This window comes from Hyla sarda, chromosome 1 (assembly GCF_029499605.1).
Source record: "Hyla sarda isolate aHylSar1 chromosome 1, aHylSar1.hap1, whole genome shotgun sequence".
Lineage (NCBI taxonomy): Eukaryota > Metazoa > Chordata > Amphibia > Anura > Hylidae > Hyla > Hyla sarda.
The window spans coordinates 49,461,288-49,489,064 of NC_079189.1; the positions used below are offsets into that span (position 1 = coordinate 49,461,288).

At 43.2% G+C, this 27,777-nt stretch overlaps 1 protein-coding gene and 1 long non-coding RNA gene across 5 annotated transcripts in view; one reads left to right on the forward strand and one right to left on the reverse strand.

Annotated features, from left to right (window-relative positions):
• The window catches only part of LOC130352676 (uncharacterized), a 49,989-nt gene extending 39,697 nt beyond the window's left edge, over nt 1-10,292 (forward strand). For both annotated transcript variants that reach the window (XR_008888428.1, XR_008888429.1), the window contains exons 2-3: nt 2,465-2,560; nt 10,156-10,292. This is a non-coding gene — a long non-coding RNA (uncharacterized LOC130352676). The remainder of the gene's footprint in view (nt 1-2,464; nt 2,561-10,155) is intronic.
• Nucleotides 1-27,777, reverse strand: part of MFSD10 (major facilitator superfamily domain containing 10) — a 75,781-nt gene that overhangs the window by 40,212 nt on the left and 7,792 nt on the right. For all 3 annotated transcript variants that reach the window (XM_056555001.1, XM_056555000.1, XM_056555002.1), the window contains exons 2-7: nt 25,409-25,582; nt 20,232-20,328; nt 14,486-14,589; nt 11,179-11,337; nt 10,628-10,816; nt 2,429-2,537 (exon numbers count right to left, since the gene is read on the reverse strand). In XM_056555001.1, coding sequence (XP_056410976.1) covers nt 2,429-2,537; nt 10,628-10,816; nt 11,179-11,337; nt 14,486-14,589; nt 20,232-20,328; nt 25,409-25,564 — 814 coding nt within the window. In that variant the 5' untranslated portion in view covers nt 25,565-25,582. The remainder of the gene's footprint in view (nt 1-2,428; nt 2,538-10,627; nt 10,817-11,178; nt 11,338-14,485; nt 14,590-20,231; nt 20,329-25,408; nt 25,583-27,777) is intronic.

Consider the following 27,777-nt stretch of genomic DNA (forward strand, 5'->3'; position numbering starts at 1 on the left):
TATTGTTTTGTTCTGGTATGGCGTTGTTATTCAGTATTGTTTTGTTCTGGTATGGCGTTGTTATTCAGTATTGTTTTGTTCTGGTATGGCGTTGTTATTCAGTCACGGTATGGTGGTATTGTTCTGTTCTGCTTTGGTGTTGTTATTTAGTCACGGTATGGTGGTATTGTTCTGTTCTGGTATGGCGTTATTTAGTCACGGTATGGTGGTGTTCTTTTCTGGTATGGCGTTGTTATTCAATCACGGTATATCGGTATTGTTCTGTTTTGGTATGGCGTTGTTATTCAATCACGGTATGGGGGTATTGTTTACAAATGTTAGAACACATGTTTGCAGATGCTGGGGGGAGGCAAAATAAGGTTTTGCCTAGTGCGGCAAAAATTCTTGCACCAGCCCTGCCGCCCCACCCCCCTTTTGGGGCCCCACTTTTAATTTTGCCCAGGGCCACACTAAGCCTAAAACCGGCCCTGCTTAGATCCTGAGGTCAAGTCCAGTCCAGACGTCTCAGGGTCAGTGTCCAGCACATCTGGAGGCCTCAAGCCTAAATTACAGCCACAAGTCAGTAAGTCAAGTCATCTCTGTCTACTGTCACTACCTTCAGTCAAGTCTATTATAGTCAGCGTGGCTGTCCTAAAGTCTGTCAAAGTCACTGCAAGTCCCAGCAAGCTGTGAGGTCCCCTGTGTTACTGGTCACCTCTCTGGGATCCTGGCCAAACTGTATAGACTGTATCATCTGTCTACCTCAGTAAAGCTACCGTTAACCCTGACCTGGCCTTAGACTCTTATTTGCCCTGCCTAACTAGGACTAGCGATGCTACCGTTCGGGTGGTTCTCGGTTAAAACCACGCCCTGGCGTCACAAACAAGAAGGGGTCAACAACATGCCCCATACCCCATACACCTCACTTCACTCCCCGTGGCTCACCACATAAACCACTAGGACAGGAACCTTAGAAAGTACATGCCCCATTGTTATGGTGATTGGTGGACATACATTGCATTGGGAATGTATTCTGGACCATTCACATTTTTCCCATCTTGTTATGTTGTGGTGAAAAAAAAAAAAAAAAAAAATCAAGTTCTCCTCCATCATTCTGCACTCAAAACCCCATAAAGTTAAAACAGAATGTTATAAATTTTAGCAAATTGATTTCATTTTTTTTTTTCTTATGAAAAACGCTAATTTTGCAGTGACAGAAATATTCAGACCCCCTACTCAGTTGAATCCCCTTTGTCAGCTATTCCAGCCTCCAGTTTTTTTTTTAGAGATGATGCCACAAAATTCTCACACGTGGATTTAGGGATTTTCTGCCATTCTTCTCTTCTGATCCTCCTAAGCTCTGTCAGGTTGGAAGGTTGGTGCAGCTCTCTGTTATTCCAACTTGGGGCATCAGTGGCGGCCATTTTCAGGTCTCTCTAGAGATGTTCGATTGGGTTCAAGTCAGGGCTCTGGCTGGGCCACTCAAGGACATTCACAGAGTTGTCCCTAAGCCACAATTGTGTTGCCTTGGCCATGTGCTTAGGGTTTTTGTCTTGATGGAAGGTGAACCTTCAGCCCAGACTGGGGTATAGAGCGCTCTGGATCAGGTTTTCATTAGCAATATCTCTGTACTTTGCTCCATTCAGCTTTCCCTTAACCCTGACCAGTCTCCTGACAGCTGTTACGCCCCCTCCCGTAGGCTTGCATTAAGGGGGCGGAGCGTGACGTCACACGGGGCGGAGGCGTGACATCACACGCCGTCGGCCCTGTGGTCGCCGGTAATCAGACCCGGAGCGAACACGCTCCGGGGACTGGTTACAAACGGGGTGCCGCGTGCAAGATCACGGGGGTCCCCAGCGGCGGGACTCCTGCGATCAGGCATCTTATTCCCTATCCTTTGGATAGGGGATAAGATGTCTAATTACCGGAGAACCCCTTTAATAATAGTAATGCTTTAAGTACTATGACACCAGTATTAGGGGGCGATGCACTGAAATGGATAACTTCACTGAACTTCCTCCACAGGGTAAAGGCACATAGCTTAAACAGTTCCAACAACAGTACCTGTAATGGCGGATTATAGATGGCACTGAAGGAGTTAACTCGTGTGGAGTCAAGGTGTTGGATGAGTAGTTCCATAGATTGTAGCTCATCTGAGAAGACTTGATGACATAATGCTGGTTGGCTGCCAGCAGCAAATACATATAGTCTGGTCCCGATGGAGGTCCACCAAGGCACAGACAGCAATGGGGGCCTCGAAATTGCTATCTGGTGTAATTTGCCCATAACAACGAATCACAGCTCAGCTTTCATTTTACCAGAGCTCATTAAGATATGAAAACTGAGCTGTGATTGGTGGTTATAGGTAAATCCCACCAGTTTTGGGGTCTGAAGACATTGTGAATGAATTGTATACATTAAGGCTAAATATTCTTTGCTTAAGACATACTTTCCTGTGAAGGGCGATCCTTTCTTCTTGTTACAGCTGAGAAGTTGAATAAGGCTACAGGGCTGAGCAGGTCTGAAGCCCCTTGAAATCCAACCATCATGGATGGAACCTAGAAAATAGAAGACAGCAAAGGTAAGAACTTATTGATCAGTAGTGGGAAAAAAAAAGATAGCTGGAACGGAGGTATAGCTCCTGCATTCAAATGATGAAAGACAGTATTCGGTGTGTAGATGTGGCCCTATGCCTTTTAGTGAGACCTCTCAGCCTATGAGAAGAGCAGTGAGAACTCTTCTGTCAGTATTGCTTTGCCCTCATTTTCTTTTTTCAACCTTCTCATATCTTTTAAGATCTCTACTTACTGTCAGTGAATATTATTTAGATATTGGATTAGGCAGTGGCTGAGTGACAGACAACAGAGGGTTGTAGTCAATGGAGAATATTCAGAGCAAGGTCTTGTCACCAGTGGGGACCTCAGGGATCTGTACTAAGACCAATTTTGTTTAATATTATTAGTGATATTACAGAAGGTCCCGATGGTAAGATATGCTTTTTTGCTGATGAGACAAAGATATGTAACAGGGTTGATGCTCCTGGAGGGAAACGCCAAATGGAAAAGGATTTAGGAAAACTAGAAGAATGGTCAGAACTTTGAACACTAACGTTTAATGTGGATAAGTGGAAGATAATGCACCTGGGGCGTAAATACCCTCGGGCAGAATATAGAATATTTGACACAGTCCTGACCTCAGTATCTGAGGAAAGGGATTTAGGAATAATTATTTCAGAAGACTTAACCCCTTCCCGCAGACTGCCGTTTATAAACGGCGGGTTGTGCAGTGCGTTCGCGCACCCCGCCATTTATAAAAGGCATACAGTTAACCCGGCGCTGCGCAGCATCGCACGGGTTAACCAGCAGAAGTCCCACTGTTTCCAGCAGGAGACAACTTCTGCTTCACCCCCCAGGACCATCCATTGATGGTCCTGGTCAGCGATCACTGTGATTGGTCCCTGTGGACCAATCACAGTGACCTGGGGTGAAAGTTCAGCCCTGGAAGTCGGGCAGAACGGGGGAAGATAAAAACACTACATATACACATACCCCTACACAGTACCCCCCCCCCCACTAAGAACGTCCGGTACGCCACTGTTTCCAAAGCAGAGCCTCCAACTGTTGCAAACCAGCAACTCCCAGTATTGCCATTGACTGTCCAAGCATGCTGGGAGTTTTGCAACAGCTGGAGGCACCCTGTTTGGGAATCACTGGCGTAGAATACCCCTATGCAAGTCCCCAATTTAGGCCTCAAATGCGCATGGCGCTCTCTCATTTTGGAGCCCTGTCGTATTTCAAGTCAACAGTTTAGGGCCACATATGGGGTATCGCCGTACTCGGGAGAAATTGCGTTACAAGGGGGGCTATTTCTCCTTTAACCCTTCATGAAAAGGAAATGTTGGGGTCTACACCAGAATGTTAGTGTAAAAAAATTTAATTTTTTACACTAACATGCTGGTGTTGCCCCATACTTGACATTTTCACAAGAGGTAAAACGGAAAAAAGCCCCCCAAAATTTGTAACGCAATTTCTCCTGAGTACGGAGATACCCCATATGTGGGCACAAAGTGCTCTGGGGTCGCACAACAAGGCCCAGAAGGGAGAGTGCACCATGTACATTTGAGGTGATTTGCACAGGGGTGGCTGATTGTTACAACGGTTTTGACAAACGCAAAAAAAAAAAACACATGTGACCCCATTTCGGAAACTAGACCCCTCACAGAATGTAATGAGGGGTGCAGTGAGAATTTACACCCCACTGGTGTCTGACAGATCTTTGGAACAGCGGTCCGTGAAAATGAAAACTTTTGTACAGCCCACTGTTCCAAAAATCTGTCAGACACCAGTGGGGGATAAATGCTCACTGTACCCCGTGTTATGTTCCTCAAGGGGTCTAGTTTCCAAAATGGTATGCCATGTGGTTTTTTTTTTTCGCTGTCCTGGCACCATAGGGGCTTCCTAAATGCAACATGCCCCCTGAGCAAAATTTGCTCTCAAAAAGCCAAATATGACTCCTATTCTGAGCATTGTAGTTCGCCCATAGTGCACTTCAGGTCAACTTATGGGGTACCTCCATACTCAGAAGAGATGGGGTTACAAATTTTGGGGGGTATTTTCTGCTATTAACCCTTGCAAAAAATGTGAAATTTGGGGAGGAAACACACATTTTAGTGAAAATTATATATTTTTTTAACATATGCAAAAGTTGTGAAACACCTGTGGGGTATTAAGGCTCACTTAATTCCTTGTTACATTCCTCAAGGGGTCTAGTTTCCAAAATGGTATGCCATGTGTTTTTTTTTTTTTGCTGTCCTGGCACCATAGGGGCTTCCTAAATGAGACATGCCCCCCGACCAAAATTTGCTCTCAAAAAGCCAAATATGAGTCCTTCTCTTCTGAGCATTGTAGTTCGCCCATAGTGCACTTCAGGTCAACTTATGGGGTACCTCCATACTCAGAAGAGATGGGGTTACAAATTTTGGGGGGTATTTTCTGCTATTAACCCTTGCAAAAATGTGAAATTTGGGTGGGAAACACACATTTTAGTGAAAAAATAAAATTTACATACGCAAAAGTCGTGAAACACCTGTGGGGTATTAAGGCTCACTTTATGCCTTGTTACATTCCTCAAGGGGTCTAGTTTCCAAAATGGTATGGCATGTGTTTTTTTTTGCTGTTCTGGCACCATAGGGGCTTCCTAAATGCAACATCCCCCAAAAAAACATTTCAGAAAAACGTACTCTCCAAAATCCCCTTGTCGCTCCTTCGCTTCTAAGCCCTCTACTGCGCCCGATGAACATTTTACATAGACATATGAGGTATGTGCTTACTCGAGAGAAATTGGGCTACAAACATAAGTATACATTTTTTCCTTTTACCCCTTGTAAAAATTCAAAAATTGGGTCTACAAGAACATGTGAGTGATGAAAAAATGAAGATTGTGAATTTTCTCCTTCACTTTGCTGCTATACCTGTGAAACACCTAAAGGGTTAAAATGCTGAATATCATTTTGAATACTTTGGGGGGTGCAGTTTTTATAATGGGGTCATTTGTGGGGTATTTCTAATATGAAGACCCTTCAAATCCACTTCAAACCTGAACTGGTCCCTGAAAAATAGTGAGTTTGAAAATTTTGTGAAAAATTGGAAAATTGCTGCTGAACTTTGAAGCCCTCTGGTGTCTTCCAAAAGTAAAAACACGTCAATTTTATGATGCAAACATAAAATAGACATATTGTATATGTGAATCAAAAAAAAATTATTTGTAATATACATTTTCCTTACAAGCAGAAAGCTTCAAAGTTAGAAAAATGCAAAATTTTCAATTTTTTTATAAAATTTTGGGATTTTTTACCAAGAAACGATGCAAGTTACCACAAAAATTTACCACTATTTTAAAGTAGAATATGTCACGAAAAAACATTCTCGGAATCAGAATGATAACTAAAAGCATTCCAGAGTTATTAATGTTTTAAGTGACAGTGGTCAGATATGCAAAAAACGCTCTGGTCCTTAAAGGGGTAGTCCAGTGGTGAAAAACGTATCCCCTATCCTAAGGATAGGGGATAAGCTTGAGATCGCGGGGGGTCCGACCGCCGGGGCCCCCTTCGATCTCTCTGTACGGGGGCCAGGCTCTCCGGCCAGATAGCGGGTGTCGACCTCCGCACGAAGAGGATAAGTTGTTCACCACTGGGTTCACCACTGGACTACTCCTTTAAGGTTAAAATGGGCTTGGTCCTTAAGGGGTTAAAGACAATTCCATAGAGCTCAGCAGAGAGAGAGAGTAACTCCGTACTACTCCACCCAATCTCGCCCTCACCTCCAGCACAAACCAGAAGCCTTTGACCATGGCAAAAATCTACAAGGTAAAAAAGAATGCAGTCCAGCAAGGTGTGTGCATGGAATGAGATGCTTTATTAAAACATATTAAAAGACAGGCAATGTGGTAATCTGTACCCAGGAAACTTGCATTGGTTGTCTTTTAATATGTTCTAATGAAGCATCTCATTCCACCCTGACACCTCGCAGGACTGTGTTCTTCTTAACCTATCTAATAGAGTAGTAGTAAATGCTAGCAGAATGCTAGGAGAGGTATAAGTAGCAGAGAGGTAAGTGCTCATGGATGTATAGGGAGAGGTATTAGTAGTTGAGAGAGAGAAGTGCTAATGGGTGTATAGGGAGAGGGTTTAGCAGTAGAGAGGGAAGTGCCCACGGGTGTATAGGGATAGGTATTAGCAGTAGAGAAAGAAGTGCTCATGGTTGTATACAGAGAGGTATTAGCAGTAGAGAGGGGAGTTCTCATAGGTGTATAGGGAGAGGTATTATCAGTAGAGAGGGAAGTGCTCCTGGGTGTATAGGGAGAGATATTAGCAGTAGAGAGGGAAATGCTCATGGTTGTATCAGGAGAGGTATTAGCAGTAGAGAGGGGAGTTCTCATAGGTGTATAGGGAGAGGTATTAGCAGTAGAGAGGAAAGTGTTCATGTCGCAGTATAGAGCACTGGTGAGGCCTTACTTGGAGAATTGTGCACAGTACTGGAGACAGTCTCCCTTATTTACTAAGAGTGGAGTGTAGGTTTCTTTGTGGGTTTTAATTCCCTACAATTTATTTTCCATGCTATTTACTAAGGTTTCCCTACAGTTTCCACTTTCCCTACACTTTGCTTTTTTTACACATGCTCTGATCTGTAGGGTTTTCCTCAGCTCAAATCCACCAAATTTTCTGTGGAAACCTTAGTAAATATGTTGGGTTTTTGTGAAAATGTCGGGGATACGCCCCGTTTCAGAGACCACACCCCTTTCCCTGGCGGTCACACCCCTTTTAAGGGTTTTCTTCGCATAATGGAGAGTTAGTCGGGTTTTTTCAATTCTGGCGCAGACAGAATTTCTGGCGCAATGCGACAGAATTTGGCACACAATCCGACAAAACATGTTGGGTTTGCAATAGTAAACGAGGGCCAGTATTTCCAAAAGGAAATATAGGATATAGGATATTTTGGAGAGAGTTCAGAGAAGAGCTACTAAACTACTACATGGATAAAACTTACCAGGAAAGGTTAAAGGAACTTAACATGTATAGCTTGGGAAAAAAGAAAAGACCAAGGGGATATGATAGAAACTCTCATGTAAATGAAGGTCAAGCAGTCAGTTGGCCGTGTGGCTTGTGGTTCAGTGTGGCTTGCTGTACTAGTCACTAGTATAATGAACTGGACCGTAATCACAATCTAGGCATGATTGCCCATCTCAGGCGCAGCCCGATGTCACTGCTCACAGCTGGGCAACCAGTTATGCCCGGATAGGTGTGATTAGAGCCCAGGGTGCCTTGACTACTTCAGTAAGCCGTGCACCCGGTGACTACTTGAGCGCCTCATTTACATACTGTGTGTGGGCTGTCACTTGCGCTCGTCTCATAAGGTGGGGGCCGGAGTGTGCCAAGGACAGGTAAGTAGCAGGGCCTCGAATAGGAGCACCGATATTTTACCTGCACCGATACATTGTAGCAAAATAACAGGCCAGGAAAGGCATTAGCCATGTTGTTTTGTTTAGCTCACAAAGAATGGAGGGGCAAGCTGTGCATAACTAGCTTGCCCCCTGACTGGAGAGCCGGTAGGAGTTAATAGGAAAAGAGAGTGGGTCAACCTCCCCCAGAGTCTGCCTGGTTACAGCAGGTGGTAGGTCCCAAAGGTGGGGGGAAGGAGTGCGCCTATCAGATAGCCCTCTCTTCCCGGGCTTTTAAGGCTCCTCCCTGGGGGTTTATAAGCCCTGCGCTCCCTTCCCCCCTCCAATCTGCCCAGGACCCGGAGTTTTGCCCTCCCTCCCTCCCTCCCTTTTTGTTATGTGTTTGTAAGTCACAGCTTGGCGGAAGGAAGATAGAAGAAGCGGGGTCAACCCGGGGTAGACCTCCGCACAGGACGGTGCGGCAGTACCTCGCGGGTTGGCAAGAAGCCAAAGAGTGCCTTGTTCGTGTTTCATAACTTTGGTTATTTATATATTTATAATAAATAAGCTGTGGCCGATTCCCACCCATTAAAAAAGTTAAAGGTGTCAGTGTGAGTTATTTGTATATAGTTATTTAAATAAAGGGGAGGGTGGTTATAGAGGGTTGGAGAGTTATTAAGTCTCAACAGTCTTGTCCATACAATCGTAGCAAACATTCTGCAGTGAAAAGCGTTTGCTGGATTTCAGACTTGGATGTGGACAAAAACTTTTTCTATTCACATATAGCAAACAGATTTACATCATGGTGAGGAATGGCCACACTAATACATTACTGAAGTTGCAGAGTTTTTTCAGTTCTAAAATGAGTGAGTAAGATTTATTTGCATAAAACAGGAAAACCTCTTTACATCTACAGGAAATACACAATTAATAGAATTTGCATAATAAAATTGCGTGCAACTAACAGGGAAGCAAATATCACTTTCCTGTTAGTGTCTCATGTTTAAATATGCAAATGCTATTGTTTATTTGAGTCATATTTTTTGGGTGGAGTTTTCTGTGTAGAAAATTTCTGCATTTGTGATGTTATTCAGATTAGGACCATATAGACCAAAAATGTGTCACTCTGCTATTAAGTCGATGTTTGGAAGTCATATTTCTACATGTTGCTGTTATGACCTGTTCTATGCCTTGGACAAATAGATGGAACAAGACTGCTGGACATACTTTTTGTATTTTTGAGCTGATTCTGCACTATTGTAGCTGGCGCGGAATTTTGCATGTGTTTTCTGCATGGAATTCTGCATCAATTTATTACCTGTTAACTTTCATGTGATTCCGCAATGTCATTCACACAGCAGAATTTGCACATGCGGAATTACGCTGCTGAAATTCTGCTTTCCGCACTCCGGAAAAAGATAAGTCTGGTTATATATTTTTCCAGACTTCGGCTGCGGAATCCCATTGAAGTCAATAGGGCTTGATTTCTGCAGAATTCATACGGAATGCATGCAGATTCCGCATGGAATCTTCACAAACTTTTAGTGTTCTATTAAATAAAGTCTATCTTTTTACTGAGATGAAATCTCCGCACGGATTCTGCAAATGATAAAAAACTGCAGAATTCTGCCCAGAACCAATGCAGATGCAGAATTCACGCAGATATGCAGATTTCCTGCCGTGTAAACGCAGCCTTAGGCCGGGTTCACATGGCTGAATTTTTGCACAAATTTATAGCCAATACACTTCAATGGGATTCAGCTGTCCCATTCAAGCAGCAGAATTACCACTGCAGAATTTCTGGTGAAATGAATTTGCTATAAATTCATGCAGAATTTTCATGCAGAATTAGGTGCAGAATTCAGTGCAGAAATTCTGTCATGTGAAACCGGCCTTAGGCCACGTGCACACGGCAGAATTTCTGCACTGAATTCTGCAGGGAAATTCTGTAGGAATTTATAACCAGTACACTGTAATAAGATTTCGCTGTCCCATTCACACAGCAGAATTCCTACTGGCTATATATTCATGCAGAATTTTTATGCAGAATTCAGTGCAGAAATTCTTGGGTGTGAACATAGCCTTACTGACTGCTCTTTACTCTGGCTATTAGATCAATTGTGACCTGTCGCCAAAAATTCTTTTTATATTTTGTTAATCAATGTATTAGAAACAAATTTCCAATACTATGTGATTAACAAAAATGGATCTTTATATTTTTTTACTTTTAAAAACTGCAAGGACGGCCCGTGATTACAAGGACTGCAGCAGCAGCAGGATTGCAGCGCCTGACAGCACCCCCCCCCCCCCCCCCCCGTTATTACAAGCAGGACGGAAGCAGGATCACAACACCTGACAGCAACCCCAAATCTCCCCAACCCCCAAGCAGGATCCTGATTACAAGCCAGCAGCAGAAGAAGGGCGGAAGAGAGCCCAGCCAGGCTTCAGCTGACATTACGCCTGCTGGGCCACTCCCCCTTCCTCTCTCACAGAGGGCAGAAAGTTGAGCAACTAACAAGGGATTGAAAAAGGTAGGAAAAGTTTTTTTTTATTTTTTTTTAAAAGGTAGGATTGGAGTCAGGATGAGTCAGGGACAGATGGGAGGGGGGGGGGGGGTTATGGACAGATGAGTTCATAATAGGTACCCTTTAATAGGGTATTTAATAAATGTGTTTTCTAAACAAGTCAACTCTTTCAGATGATCATGTCTTACCCTGTTCTCCTTGGAAAGGGTCTCTGGAAGTAGTAGAAAGATGAATACCAGATCAATAACAGCGAGGAGGAGAGCGAGGAGCGCCGGCCGTACATAAAAGAGCTCTCCAGTTGTCACGTTCATTGCAAAGTAAGCTCCAACCATGGGTCCAATGGTAAAGCCCAAGGAAAACGCTACACCGATCATCGCCTGTAAAGAGTAAAACATCAGCTTTACCATACAGTCACATGGGTTAAACAGTTTGCAGGTTAGGAGCTACATTTATATTTTAGTCACCTCTAAATGCATTATGGCTTACAGCAGAGGCAGGATATCTTTTTAAAATTCCCGGCCAACTGTATAGTCCGAGACTTGCCCAAGAATATCGCGAGCTGGAAACGGATTTGTCAAAGGTCCCTTAGATTTTCATGTGACAAATACATATCCAGATCATGATCGTCTTGAGGAAACTCTCGGCCTCTGAAGATGAATGTTAAAAAAAGATATCCTGCTGCTGGAGCAAGCTTAGATAGTGTCCTGCCACCCGTATACCCAGAATGCAGTATGCTTACCATGCCCTTACTGCGGTTTTTAAGGGAGGGTAGGTCAGCGATAATTGCTGTGCACAGACTGACATTTCCTTTGCTCAATCCTCCAATGATGCGTGAAATCAGGAAAACACCAAAGCTTCTTGAGATGGCCCATAAGGCATAGGATACAATTAATCCAACCTGCCACAGAAGAATATGTTAATGTCATAAATATTCACAGTAGGGGATGATAGTTCTGAAATTCATGTATAATGTTTTTCATTAAATGTTTTTCTTTCCCCTCTTGAACTTAAGGAAACAAAATATATGCGATAGTTCAGCCTGCAGATATCTCTCCAGACTCTTCTGGTGGCAGCTTATCTCAAAGGAATGGGCAGCTGAATTCCAACATGCCCGATCCTTTATAGAAGTGACAAGTGGGCATGGTTTAGTGGGAAGGGTATAGCCCCCTGCTGACCACCTGATTTATATAACATGAATTGGGGTAAATTATGTGTAAATCTTAATAAATACAATGCCTTAAACTCTAATGTTCTTTGCATTATGACTAATATAAAAAAACATTAAGTTTGAGAAAAAGGGCCTAGGGTAGGCTAATTTGTAAACTAATTTGTTCAAAATTTAGCTGAGAACAAATAAATACAAGCCCCACCCATCTTAACTAAACCCCACCCATCTTAACTAAACCCCACCCCTACCAGCTTAAGAGTGAAAACCCAAAGGCCACAATGTGTTGAGGTTACTGTTCCTCTGACAAAATCCTAAAAACCTGCATCACAAACCGGTTCAAAACTCACCAGTAACAAAAAAAACTGCCACTGGTGGGAGCTCACTACATGGGGATTTATACATCCTACACTGGTTTCAATAATAAATCTGTATGCAATGAGCTCCACCTACTGGTGACTCCAGACAAAAAAAAATTAATGTAACTCAACAGTGTCAAGGAAAGCAAGAGATTTGGGACTGTGTAAAAATAAATAAATAAAGCTCCAAACACTTTAAAAATAGTAAAAAATAGAATAAAATCTTGGCTTATAATTTTTATAATTTAATGTATTCATTTATGTATTAAAAGGTAAATTAACACTGATGGCCTCAATGGGCTGCACCACCTTCAGGTACACATCAGCTTGAAAGGAACAAGCTGCAATACCAGGCGTAGTTGCTGCCGTGACTACATAATATAAACTCCATAAATGTGTGCGTCTGGTTAGAAGACCTTTTAAAGATTGGCCTTTCAACAATCAAAATATGAGCAACTTTTTTTTAGGATTTCCAGATCATAACATGCTGTGTTAAAGGAAGTTTCCAGTTCACTATAAAGGTGCTTTTACAAATGTATAAAATAGTTTGCAGTTTCCCATGACCCAGCAAATCCTATAGGTGTTACATATGTGATGGAAGCATAAAACATGCACATTGCTGGCATAAATCACTGGTGAAAAATATTCTGATATTAGCAATGAATGTAGCAAGGCCATGAGGAATGCTGGGAATTCAGCTGCCTTTCTGGAGAAGCGCAAAGATAACAGCGGGAAGTTAAAGAAATCCAGTATCTCTAGTGTGAAGCTGTAAAGCATAACAATAATATCCTAAAAATTTAAAAAACAAAAAGGATAAATGCTATCAACATAGCTACCCATGGTGGTTTAGCCATAGGGAATTTTGAGGTAGTAAGTGGAGGGTGGTCCACAGCTGTTTTGTGTCAAGCATAACTGGAAGCCCACCTGCTGACTACCCTGACCATGGTGACACAGGGGTCCCGTGGTAAAGGGACAAAGACTTATAGAGCGGTCTTCCTAGTAAAGGTAGGTTAGTAAGACACTCTAGTCATGCATTTCTGCTTCTGGAAGAGCTGAGTAACAACAAATATGGCTACCATAACAGTTTCCACAGGTATTGTCATTCAGCCCCATCATCCAGTAAATAATTTATCGTTCACATTAATATGTTCACTAGGTGGCACTATTCTAGAGCTACTATAGAATGGCTATAATTTAAACTTTATTTCATAATGGTAAGTCAGTGATGACACTGTACCTAAAAATGTAAAATAATAAATATTTACCTGAATTAAACCCTTGGTATAAAAGCTAATTTATAGATCATGATCAAGATCATGTAACATTAATACACATCTGCAGTACACACCCTCTAACCTAGCACATTTGAAGTTTTATATATATATATATATATATATATATATATATATATATATATATATATATATAATCTCTCCAAAGTAGAAAAGGGTGAACTTGCACTCACCGTTCACGTAGTTCATTCATTCACGGGACTTCCGTCTATCAGGGAGACATATAGATGAGAGCGCTCAGAGGCTAACAGCCGTTCTCGCACACTACTGTGCGCTTCTTCTGGCCTCACGAGGCCTCTGTGAGGCCAGAAGAAGTGCACAGTAGTGTGCCAGAACGGCTGTTAGCCTCTGAGCGCTCTCATCTATATGTCTCCCTGTTACACGGAAATCCTGTGAATGAATGAACTACGTGAACGGTGAGTGCAAGTTCACCCTTTTCTACTTTTGATGTATTAAGAAATTTTCTCCACTTTCTTTGGAACTTGGCACCTCGTTAGTAGCATCTTTTTGGCAGCTTCGGTCACTGAACACTAATGGGACTGTGATTTACATGCTTATCGAATCTAGTTGCTATTTTAGACTGTATATATATATATATATATATATATATATATATATATATATATAATATATATACACACAGCAACAGAAGAATGCAGCAGCATACTGCCAGCACAAGGATATAGGTGAAACATGAACATGCAGATAAAACATGGAGAGCTATACAGCTATGGTGTAAAAGATGCAAATGTGAAACTATGAGATAGTGAGGCACTTAGCTCACAAATTTGTCTCCGCCGGCGGCTGACTTATTCTTTATATAATATATATATATATATATATATATATATATATATATATATATATATATATATATATATATATATATACCAAAAGTATTGCAGCACTACTTCACCAAAACTGTAGTGGGTGCCAGTGCCCAAAAACCTGATGGGGGTCCATGTAGATAAAAAAAACGTTAAATTGGCACAGCACTCACAGATTTCAAGAAAAAGTGGAAATTTATTCACTCATGGCAAAAAACAGCAACATTTCAGCTCACACAGAGCTTTTTTCCAGTTCTTGTGAGCTGAAACATTGCTGTTTTTTTTTGCCATGAGTGAATACATTTCCACTTTTTCTTGAAATTTTGGAGTGCTGTGCCAATTTTTGGTTATATATATATATATATATATATATATATATATATATATATTTACAAGCACCTACCGTAGTCATCATCAGGACTCGCCGTCTTCCTGCATAATCAGAGGCTGCGCCGGTGAGAGGTGAGCAGATAAACTGCAATAAGGAGAAAAGGGATCCAATAAGACCTGAAAAATAGGGAATAGGACATGAAATTATTACAGTTCAACTTAAAATTACAATCTGTCAAATTTGAAAGCAACTGGATTTTAGTTTTTCACTAAAAAAACTGGACATCCAGGAACTGGAACATAAAAACTGTGACTGAGACCTGAAACCATTAGACAACGAGGACTGGGACAAAAAGTGTGGAAACTTACCCATAATTCCCACTCAAGTGCTGGTCCTGCAGGACTCCTGCTAATGGGAACAGTGGAGGGATTTAGCAAAACCTGTGCAGAGGAAAAGTTGACCAGTGTTGACCAGTTGCCCGTAACAACCAATCAGATCGCTTCTATCATTTTTTACAAGGCCTCTTAAAAATGAAAGAAGCGATCTGATTGGTTGCTTTTGGGTGACTGGCCAACTTTTCCTTTGCACAGGTTGTGATACATTTCCCCCAGTGTTCCTGCTGTGGAAAAAGTGCAGTAACTCCATTCCCATGCATTGCGGCTTGAGGCCTGGACATGATGATGCTGTACACTATAGACTGAAGGTTAAGGGCACTGTACCACGTCCAATATTGTTGGTAATGTAGGTTTAATCCACTCTCAGAAAAACACGTTTAGCCACCAACAAGATAATGTGAATGAACCTAGGAACACTGCACAATCCTGCAGCATCAGCCTCGGAAGGGTCAACAGCCTGAGGGGTCAAGGGAAATATGAACCGACCAATATATGGCAATTATTTTACAAAGAAAGTAGGAACAATGGAGCATTCCCCCAGATTAGAAGTCTTGAAAAAATAGGTTTATTCCAACATAGGGATCACATCATGCGGGTGTCGGGGTATGGACATGAGGCGAGGGGTGGACAGACAGGTGAAGGAGCGACAATTGTTTCACGTTGTATAGCGCTTCATTGGGCTCCAGACTTGAGACTTGTGGACTTAGACATGGACCCCTGTGAATGGGACTGAAGAGCGGATGTAAGGACCAAACCTCCCAGTGGACCTGAGGTATCACAAGAAGAAGACCCGTAGTTGTTATCCTGTGGACTGTGTACAATATATTGTAGAGTGTTGGACCCGGAGCTGAAACCCGGATCTGTAGTTTGTTCTTTTCCCCTGTGCCCAGTGAGTGGACTGTACCCCTAGACGTGGACTGTTCTGTGGACTGTACCCCTAGACGTGGACTGTTCTGTGGACTGTACCCATAGATGGTGACTGTTCTGTAGACTGTACCCCTAGATGTGGACTCTTCTGTGGACTTTACCCCTAGACATGGACTGTTCTGTGGACTGTACCCCTAGACATGGACTGTTCTGTGGACTGTACCCCTAGACATGGACTGTTCTGTGGACTGTACCCCTAGACATGGACTGTTCTGTGGACTGTACCCATAGATGTTGACTGTTCTGTAGACTGTACCCCTAGACATGGACTCTTCTGTGGACTGTACCCCTAGACATGGACTGTTCTGTGGACTGTACCCCTAGACATGGACTGTTCTGTGGACTGTACCCCTAGACATGGACTGTTCTGTAGACTGTACCCCTAGACATGGACTGTTCTGTGGACTGTACCCCTAGACATGGACTGTTCTGTGGACTGTACCCCTAGACATGGACTGTTCTGTGGACTGTACCCCTAGACATGGACTGTTCTGTGGACTGTACCCCTAGACATGGACTGTTCTGTGGACTGTACCCCTAGATGTTGACTGTTCTGTAGACTGTACCCCTAGATGTTGACTGTTCTGTGGACTGTACCCCTAGACATGGACTGTTCTGTGGACTGTACCCCTAGACATGGACTGTTCTGTGGACTGTACCCCTAGACATGGACTGTTCTGTAGACTGTACCCCTAGACATGGACTGTTCTGTGGACTGTACCCCTAGACATGGACTGTTCTGTGGACTGTACCCCTAGAGATGGACTGTTCTGTGGACTGTATCCCTAGACATGGACTGTTCTGTGGACTGTATCCCTAGACATGGACTGTGTCCTTCTGCTGGCCCATTGTTTGCCCAGACTCTAGATTACCCCCTAATCCTGTGAATTACCCCTCATCCTGTGGATTGTGTTTTGGGTGTAATCTCTGCCAATAAATCTGGTACTGTTCTCCCATCTATAATGTCTTCTCTAAAGGCTTCATTTCTCATATCTTGTTTCCTTAACTGGTGATGTTAAAAATATGGGAGCATATGTAAGTATTCTGAACTGAATATATAAAATGTAGTTACTGAGAAGCACGAGAACTTACTTTCACTTACAGTAAGATTCCTTCTAGTTTATGAGGCTCCTGTGTCAATAGGCGGCCTACAAGCTTCTCCTGTAGTTGTGCGGCTATTTTACTGGCCTTTTACAAGCAAGTCATCACTGTATATACTTCATATATCGTAAAAAAAAGGTTAACTAGGGTCAGGTAAGAAAGACGGAAACTAAAAGGAACAAAATGCTCATAAAAGTTTCTATGAGGAAAAAGACCAATAAGTATTCTTGGTCTTTATCTATAGAACCAATTCTTAAAGCTCAGCTCCACCTTGGGATAATGTTCTAGTATAAATGTAAATAGAATCTTTAAATTATTAGTTTGATTTATCTGGAAATGATCATTTGTTAGATCATGTATTACACTATTCCCACCCAGTGCGAACTGCGCAATACTATGGGCAAGCATTTAAATAGTAACTAATATTTGAAACCAACTCTACAAATGTCATAGTAATGTGTCAGATGTATTGAACCACGGGGATCTAGGTCCTGACACTCCCATTTATTGCTGAAACGGGTCCGTACACAACTCTGCCTAGGAAAGCGGATGAAAGGCTGTCATAGCCAAAGGGGCACAGCTACTCGAGCGCTTCTGATGATAACCCAGGGAATACCCCTTTAAAGGGGTTATCCAGGATAAAACTTTTTTATATATATATATATCAACTGGCTCCAGAAAGTTAAACAGATTTGTAAATTACTTCTATTAAAAAAATCTTAATCCTTTCAGTACTTATGAGCTGCTGAAGTTGAGTTGTTCTTTTCTGTCTAAGGCTGGGTTCACACCACGTTTTTCAAATATGGTAACCGTATATGGTTTTCCGCAAAAAAACGTATACGACTGTATCCGAAACCGTATGCATAGAGAATGCATTGTAAACCGTATTCCAAATGTTGTGTACGGTTGCATCCGTTTTGCCTCGGATACGGTTTTGCCGATTTTTCAACCGTAGGCAAAAACGCTGTCGACCACGTTTTTGCCTCCGGTTGGAAAACCGTATGCGAACCGTATGCGGTTCTTTTAACATTGCTGTCTATGAGAACCGTACACAGAATTTCAGAATACGGTTGTATACGGTTTTTCTAATCCGTTTTTGGAGTTGACACATGCGCAGATTGGAATTTCAATAGAACAATAGTAACTTTATTAAATTGCTGGAAAACTGATTCCAACAAAATAGCAAAACCGCGCGCAAAAACTGATGCAAACGGATAGAACCGTACGGGGAAAAACCGTATACATTTTAATTTGGAGTCATACGGTTGTATAAGGTTGCAAACGGTTTTTGCCATACGTTTTTTAGCAGAAAACCGTATACGGTAACCGTATTTGAAAAACGTGATGTGAACCCAGCCTAAGTGCTCTCTGATGACACCTGTCTCAGGAACTGTCCAGAGTAGAAGCAAATCCCCATAGCAAACCTCTTCTACTCTGGACAGTTCCCGAGACAAGCAGAGATGTCAGCAGAGAGCACTGTTGCCAGACAGAAAACAACAACTCAACTTCAGCAGCTGATATCTATTGGAAGGATAAATAATTTTTTTAACAGAAGTAATTTACAAATCTGTTTAAAGGGGTACTCCCCCCCCCGGCATCTTATCCCCTATCCAAAGGATAGGGGATAAGATGTTAGATCGCCGGGGTCCCGCTGCTGGGAACCCCGGGGATCACCGCTCCGCCATCATTACTGCACAGAGCGAGTTCGCTCTGTGCGTAATGACGGGCGATACAGGGGCCGGAGCAGCGTGACGTCATGGCTCCGCCCCTCATGACATCACGGCCCATCCCCTTAATGCAAGTCTATGGCAGGCGGCGTGACAACCGCCACGCCCCCTCCCATAGACTTGTATTGACGGGGGCGGGCCGTGACGTCACAAGGGGCGGAGCCGTGACGTAACGATGCTCCGGCCCCTGTATTGCCCGTCATTACGTGCAGAGCGATCTCGCTCTGCGCAGTAATGATAGTGGGGTGCTGCAGCAGCGATCCCCGGGGTCCCCAGCAGCGGGACCCCGGCGATCTGACATCTTATCCCCTATCCTTTGGATAGGGGATAAGATGTCTAGGGGCGGAGTACCCCTTTAACTTTCTGGAGCCAGTTAATATATATAAAAAAAAAAAAGTTTTATCTCAACTTTTTAAAAGATCCTTGGACAATAGGCTTCTCATAAACGGACCCCCTAATAGGACCTTCAGCAACCAGCTATAAAATGTGGTAAAATCTGTCAGTAAGTGTTTATTTCTCCTGCAGCGTCACATAGGGAAAACTATGCATGACACTCTGCCCATTAAAGTTTCTGGGTTGTCAGTGTGATGCAAGACAGAAGAGGTCCTCCAGAGCACTCTCCAATGTGAACAAGAGATGGTGATCCACAACAGAGTACCTCTCTCTCTTTTAGCTTGGAACTCCCCAAGTCACATGTGCCCTATTTTTCTGCGTATTTTCTGCAGCTGATTTTGCTACCCATTGACTTCAATGGTTAGGAAAATACACAGCAAAATAAGACATGTGTGACTCTACCCTAATAGGGTATATATAGTGTTTCCTAAACTAGACAACCCTTTTAGAGACCACTCCTATTCCCGAAACCATCATTTCATCTCTGCACAGGGATAAACAATGTACAGTGGCCCCTCAACATATGATGGTAATCCGTTCCAAATGGACCATCGTTTGTTGAAACCATCGTATGTTGAGGGATCCGTGCACTGTAAAGTATAGGACAGTGGTCTACAACCTGCGGACCTGCAAATGTTGCAAAACTACAACACCCAGCATGCCCGGACAGCCGTTGGCTGTCCGGGCATGCTGGGTGTTGTAATTTTGCAACATCTGGAGGTCCGCAGGTTGTACCACTGTTAGAGGAAGTTGTACTCACCTGTCCCCGCCGCTCCGGACTGTCACCGCTGCTCTGGATGTCGCCGTCCATTGCTGTCGCCGTATCCCCGGGGTGTCCCCGACGCTCCGGCAAGGCCTCTGCTTCCCCGGCATCCTCGCTCTCCGTCGCCGCCATCACGTCGCTACGCACGCTGCTCCTATTAGATGACGGCACGGCGTGCGCAGCGACGTGATGACGACGATGGAGAGCGCCGGCGATGCAGGGGATCCCGAAGAGGACGCGCCGGAGCCCCGAGGACAGGTAAGTGATCGTCAGCGGACCACACGGGGCACCGTAAACGGCTATCCGGTGGCAGCTGAAGCAGTCTACGCTGCCGGATAGCCGTTTATGCGATGGCCCCGACATACAAAAGCATCGTATGTTGATGCTGCCTCTGAGAGGCCATCGTATGTTGAAATGATCGTATGTCGGGGCCATCGTAGGTCGAGGGGTCACTGTAATGGGAAATTTACTTCTATTGGATGCAGTTACTTTTGGTAGATCCCCCAGCTCACCTCCAAACAGTACACTGTGATATTTCCCCTCCTGGGGAACCCCAATCATTCCAGCGAACCAGTCCACTGTGTGCTGTAATGTCTGATAAAGTCCATCCTGGATTATGAGAGACAAAGATACTTATGTATTTACACAGACACTATAGTGTGTTATATATTAGGGTCTTGCATATGTACATCAGGATATATAGAGCTTTTCTTAGAACCCTTACATCTACACACAAGAGCAATCCACTCAGACACAGGCAACAGAGGCCTCCAGTGCACAAGCATTATAGGGCCCGAATGCTTCTGGAGCAAATCCACCAGCTCTTATGGGCCATTGCGGTTGTTAGTATGTAGTGTCATTATGGGGGCAGTAAACCAGTGGCCGCAGGGGCTCTTTGTAGTTATAGTGTGACCTGCCCCTGGATCCAATAATAGAGCTTAGAAATAAGAGGAAATACAACTCCCAGCTCTTTTCCTTACAGGGGTACTCCGGTGGAAAACTTTCTTTTTTTTTTTTTTTTTTTTTTTAAATCAACTGGTGCCAGAAAGTTAAACAGATTTGTGAATTACTTCTATTAAAAAATCTTAATCCTTCCACTACTTATTAGCTGCTGAATACTACAGAGGAAATTATTTTCTTTTTGGAACACAGAGCTCTCTGCTGACATCATGAGCACAGTGCTCTCTACTGACATCTCTGTCCATTTTAAGAACTGTCCAGAGTAGGAGGAAATCCCCATAGCAAACATATGCTGCTCTGGACAGTTCCTAAAATGGACAGAGATGTCAGCAGAGAGCACTGTGCTCGTGATGTCAGCAGAGAGCTCTGTGTTCCAAAAAGAAAATCATTTCCTCTGTAGTATTCAGCAGCTAATAAGTACTGGAAGGATTAAGATTTTTTAAAAGAAGCAATTTACAAATCTGTTTAACTTTCTGGCAACAGTTGATTTAAAAAAATAAAAGTTTTCCACCGGAGTACCCCTTTTAAGGCCATCAATAGACAAGGGCTGTTTAGCCATCATCTATCATAGCTGCTTCATAGGCTAATGAGTTTGTGTGAAAATCTACCAAATCCTTGCAAGCTGGTGTTACACTTTATGGTTATATCCTGGTGTGGAGTTATTGCAATGTGTTTTTTGTTATAAACAGGGAAGAGGTGTATAAAAACAGCTTTACAACCCTCCTCCTTGATCAGCCACACAGATGGTAAAGGTGTCCCACTGCGGCTTAATCAGTAATGTGTGACTTGTACTCAAAGAGGGCCTGTCTGTTCTCCTGAACATCCTGTTTAAAGGGGTACTCCGGTGCTTAGACATCTTATCCCCTATCCAAAGGATAGGGGATAAGATGCCCGATCACGGGAGTCCCGCCGCTGGGGACCCCCGTGATCTTGCACGCGGCACGCCCCCTCCCATAGGCAGCTATCACATCCCCTCCCATAGGCTTGCATTGAGGGGCGTAGCGTGACATCACACGGGGGCGGAGGCGTAACGTCACACTCCGTCGGCCCTGTGTCGTCGCCCGTAATCAGACCCGGAGCGAACATGCTCCGGGCACTGATTACAAACGGGGTGCCGCGTGCAAGATCGCGGGGGTCCCCAGCGGCGGGACTCCCGCGATCAGGCATCTTATGCCCTATCCTTTGGATAGGGGATAAGATGTCTAAGCACTGGAGTACCCCTTTAGGTAAATAGCTGTATTCTCCATGAAGAACTATTGAGGAACTTATTTGTGCCGTTCTTCTTTTATTCCTCCTGGAAACGTACAAATAAATTGACAACTTGGCATTACCTTTGTCAAAAGAACGTGTCCCTACCCAATGTGACACTGTCAGCAGTTTAAGAGTGTTAAAGACACACCTACTGAAAAGGTATTTGGTAACACCTCGTTGTAAGTTTATTCATACAGTCATGGCCAAACGTTTTGAGACTGACAGAAAGTTTGGTTTTCACAAAGTTTGCTGCTTCAGTGTTTTTAGATAATGAGACAGGACTAATGGCAGCGCTCACTTTTAGGAATCATGGTAGCACTCACCTTTAGGAATCATGTTAGCACTCACCTTTAGGACTCATGGCAGCGCTCACCTTTAGGAATCATGGTCGCACTCACCTTTAGGACTCATGGCAGCACTCACCTTTAGGACTCATGGCAGCGCTCACCTTTAGGAATCATGGTAGCACTCACCTTTAGGACTCATGGACGCACTCACCTTTAGGACTCATGGCAGCGCTCACCTTTAGGAATCATGGCAGCACTCACCTTTAGGACTCATGGTCGCACTCACCTTTAGGACTCATGGTAGCACTCACCTTTAGGACTCATGGTAGCACTCACCTTTAGGACTCATGGTAGCGCTCACCTTTAGGACTCATGGCAGCGCTCACCTTTAGGAATCATGGTAGCACTCACCTTTAGGACTCATGGACGCACTCACCTTTAGGACTCATGGCAGCGCTCACCTTTAGGAATCATGGCAGCACTCACCTTTAGGACTCATGGTCGCACTCACCTTTAGGACTCATGGTAGCACTCACCTTTAGGACTCATGGTAGCGCTCACCTTTAGGACTCATGGTAGCGCTCACCTTTAGGACTCATGGTAGCGCTCACCTTTAGGACTCATGGTAGCGCTCACCTTTAGGACTCATGGTAGCGCTCACCTTTAGGACTCATGGTAGCGCTTACATTCAGGACTCATGGTAGCACTCACATTCAGGACTCATGGTAGCACTCACCTTTGGGACTCATGGTAGCACTCACATTCAGGACTCATGGTAGCACTCACCTTTTTTTTTTACTCTGAACAATTATTCTTCCAGATGTCCCAAAGAGTCTGAAGAAGGCTTCATCAGAGAAGAAACTTTAACCCAGTCCTCTGCCGTCCAATCCATGTTACAGGGGTATTTTTTTTTTTTTTTTTCTGATGAAGCCTACTTCAGACTGTTTGGGACATCTGTAAGGATTGAAGAGTTACTCTTCATCCAAGGGAGTGGGCTCACTGACAATGTTCCCTACACTGCCATGAATAAAGAATGGTATCTAAACATTTTAAGGGGCAACTTCTCCAACCATTTCAGGAGCAATTTGTTGGTGAAAAAATGCTTTCTGTAGCACGATGGAGCCCCAGGTCACAAAAGTGATAACTAAGTGGCTCCGCGAACAAAACCTTAAAATTATCAGTTTTAATAATTAAGAAAAATCCTGCACTCACTGCAAATGTGCAATTCAATATGAGAAGACCGCCATGGAGATCCGGAGGTTGCACGGGGGGCTCAGAGGCTACAACCGTTAGTTTCATGCAACAGGTGCACTTCTTCCAGCCTCGGCGGGAAGAAGTGCACCTGTTGCATGAAACTACCGGTTGTAGCCTCTGAGCCCCCCGTGCAACCTCCGGATCTCCATGGCGGTCTTCTCATATTGTACTGCACATTTGCGGTGAGTGCAGGATTTCTCTTAATTATCAAATTATTTTGTTCTTTCATTGCCTTTCCGTGCACCACCGCGGCATTGTACATATCACGTTGGAGCATGATTTTTTCAGGACTATTATCTGAGTAGTAGTTGTTACATTTGGGTCATTTTTCATATTTCTTTACTTGTTTATTTTATATTAAAATGATCAGTCCATGCCCAGAAAACTCCCCAGATCTCAATCCCATTGAAAACCTGAGATCAAGCCTTAAAAATAGGATGAACAAGCAAAAAGACAGAAATTGCGATAAACTCCAAGCACTGATGAGTTAATAATAGGTTGTCATCAGTTAGGATTTGGCCCAGAAGCTGATATTTAGTATTCCAGAAGTCTTAAAAATAAGAACATCTTACTAAAAGATCATAAAATGCTGATACAACAAACATTGTGAAAACCAAGATTTGTGTCAGTCTCAAAAGTTTTGGCCACGACTGTACATTTCCAGGAGGAATAATAGAACAACATAATGCAGAGTTATAGGAAAAGATGCGCTAGAATTATTATTTTATGGATAATGCAAGAATTTACTAAAGCAGATAAGTCAAAGTGTGGTCCATTCATCTGTACTACCACAGAGTTGACACAGTTTATTAAACAGTACACCCACTAACATCATGACATAGATGACTTTGTATAAGGGATGATTAAAGGGTACCTTTCATAAAAAAAAAAAAAAAAATTTTTGATATATTATAGATTAATGTTTGCAGAATAACTTTCCAATTGCATGTTATTAAAAAATATGCTTCTTTCTATTTAATTTTCCACTTTGAAAAAATTACCACTAGAGGTCTCCCTACCAGTCCTGGCCACAAGCCCTTTTTATAGATTTCAGACTCATGCTGGAGTCCTAAATCTCAGACTGCAGCCGGGACACAGACAAGCTCAGCACTGCTCCCTGCCTGTCAATCAGACAGGCAGGAGCCAGCACTGTGCTCATAGCACAGCAGGGCATACTCCTGACTCTGCCTTACTGCATGCCCTCATTCATTTTACTATCTGAGCTCCGATCTTTCTTCTCTGCAAATGCAGTTGTAAATAGAGAGGAGAAGATTCAGAGCTGCCAGCTGAGCTTGTCTGTGTCCCGGCTGCAGTCTGAGATTTAGGACTCCAGCATGAGTCTGAAATCTATAAAAAGGGCTTGTAGCCAGGACTGGTAGGGAGACCTCTAGTGGTAATTTTTTCAAAGTGGAAAATTAAATAGAAATAAGCATATTTTTGAATAACATGAAATTGGAAAGTTATTCTGCACACATTAATCTATAATATATCAAAAGGGTTTTTGATGAAAGGTACCCTTTAAAGTTTTATGACTACATACACAATAGTATTATTTTCCAAGACGTACTTCCATAACACGGTCCAAATAATCATCCATGCAAGATAACTGCTATGGATTACACCCACTTCTAGAAACAACAAGGCACAAAAGGCTCGAGCCTTGATGATGTCTCTTCTTCCAAATTGATTGTATTTAACACACAATGACGTACATACAAACTAACAAAGATGAAAATGGTACCACCATTAAGTTGTTGGGTTTTCCCAGATGAGAAGTTTGTCACCTCTTCCATGCCCTTCCATAGTCCATGGACCAATGTCCCCGCGTTAGGTAACAATTTATCAGAAGTGGGGGGATCCTGCACATATTATCGGTTCGCAGAAGCAAATACAATGGATCATATTAGGGTTCCCAGTATGTTTGTATCAGTACTTACATTAGACTTGCTGTAATGGTCCAATATGGAAGGAAAGAGAGGCAAGATGAGAGTGAAACCCAAAAGGTCGATGAGCAAAGCCAAGAAGACGATAAGGATGACTCTGTGGGAGCCTTGCTCGGGCCCTTGCTGGGTCTTTGCCATCTTCTCACTCATCCTTCTGGGTTCTGCTACCTGTAAAATAAGCCCAGTCCTGAGAATCGCTGCTTCCTTCAAGGATGTACCTCCCAAGGAGGTCAATAGTGCTGACTCATGGCCGAGCGCTTTATAGGTTACATTAACATTCCTGGTGCTCTGGAGAAGTTCTGAACCACACAGTTACTATTTTGTAATACCCAGAAGTTGCTACAGTATTTAAGCAGGAAGAAATGTGTGAACAGTAAAGCTTATCTGATGAGGAAGCTGAGCCCAGTAAATGTTCCTTATTCTTGAATTGTGCAAAGCAACTTTTAGTACTTTTTTCCTAATGTTCTTGTACAAATATTCAGTAATATAACTGTACAAAAACCACATAATGGTCCTTTCAAGACACCACTGATGTAGCAATAGGGTTGTAGACTTAGCTTTTGCAATGGGACCTCAACCCATATAGTGAGACAGATCTATATCAAATGTATGTAACTAGTGAATGGAATCTAAGGCACCCATACACATTAGATGTATCAGCTGAACCCTCCAATTTTGGTGAGACTAGCTGATCATCTGATGTGTATCAGGGACGCTACACCGGCAAGAGGAGGTTAAAGGAGAGAATAACCTTTTTTTATTTTTTTATTTTTTATTTTTTTTAAATCAACTGATGCCAGAAAGTTAAAGGGGTACTCCACCCCTAGACATTTTATCCCCTATCCAAAGGATAGGGGATAAGATGTCTGATTGCAGGGGTCCGGCCGCTGGGGACCCCAGTGATCTCGGCTGCGGCACCCACCTGTCATCACTGCACAGAGCAAACTCGCTCTGTGCGTAATGATGGGCGATACAGGGGCTGGAGCATTGTGATGTCACAGCTCCGCACCCCCTTGTGATGTCAAGGCCCGCCCCCTCAATACAAGTCTATGGGAGGCCACGACGCCCCCTCCCATAGACTTGCATTAAGGGGGTGGGCGGTGATGTCATGAGGGGGCGGATCCATGACGTCACGACGCTCCGGCCCCTGTATCGCTCGTCATTACGCACAGAGCGAGTTTGCTCTGTGCACTGATGACAAGAGGTGCCACAGCTGAGATTGCGGGGGTCCCCAACGGGCAGTGGGACCCCGCGATCAAGCATCTTATCCCCTTTCGATACGGGATAAGATGTCTAGGGGCGGAGTACCCCTTTAAGCAGATTTGTAAATTAGTACTTTGTACTTATTAGTGGCTGTATACTACAGAGGAAATTCTTTTCTCTTTGAATTTATTTTCTGTCGCAACCAAAGTGCTCTCTGCTGACACCTCTGTCCATGTCAGAAACTGTCCAGAGCAGGAACAATTCCCATAGAAAACATATGCTGCTTTGGACAGCTCCTAAAATGGACAGAGGTGTCAGCAGAGAACACTGTGGTTGGGGCAGAAAAGAAATCCAAAAAGAAAAGAATTTCCTCTGTAGTATACAGCCGCTAATAAGTACTTGAAGGATTAAGATTTTTTTAATAGAAGTCATTTACAAATCTGTTTAACTTTCTGGCATCAGTTGATTAAAAAAAAAAAAAAAAAGTTTTCCACCGGAGTACCCCTTTAACTCTCCCCACCCCCCTTTCCATTCATGTGTTCATGCGTATGGAAGGATTGGGAGATAAAGCTGTCGGCTAAGTTATGTTATGTAAATGGATACCCTAAAGCAACTCCCAAAGACTATAAATTAATACTTGATAACTCTCCTTGAATATCCGCAAGACTTTAAAAAAAGAGAAGACCTCCAGGACTGGAATCTCTTCACTACCTGCAGAGAATAAAGACCTCAAACCAGACTTGCAGATACAGTGGTCCCTCAAGTTACAATATTAATCGGTTCTGTGACGACCATTGTATGTTGAAACCATTGTATGTTGAGACCAGAACTCTATGGAAACCTGGTAATTGGTTCTGAAGCCACCAAAATGTCATCCAAAAATAGGAAAAAGTGAGGATTAAAGAAAAATAAGTAGATAACTAATATAGATAAAGTAAATCCTTATATATAAAAGTAAGAAAGATCTGCTGGGAGCTGTAATCACTGTCTATGTCATTGTTTCCCAACCAGGGTGCCTTCAGCTGTTGCAAAACTACAACTCCCAGCATGCCCGGACAGCCTTCGGCTGTTCGGGCATGCTGGGAGTTGTAGTTTTGCAACAGCCGGAGGCACCCTCTTTGGGAAACACTGGTCTATGTAGAGGACAGGAGCTTCTTCAG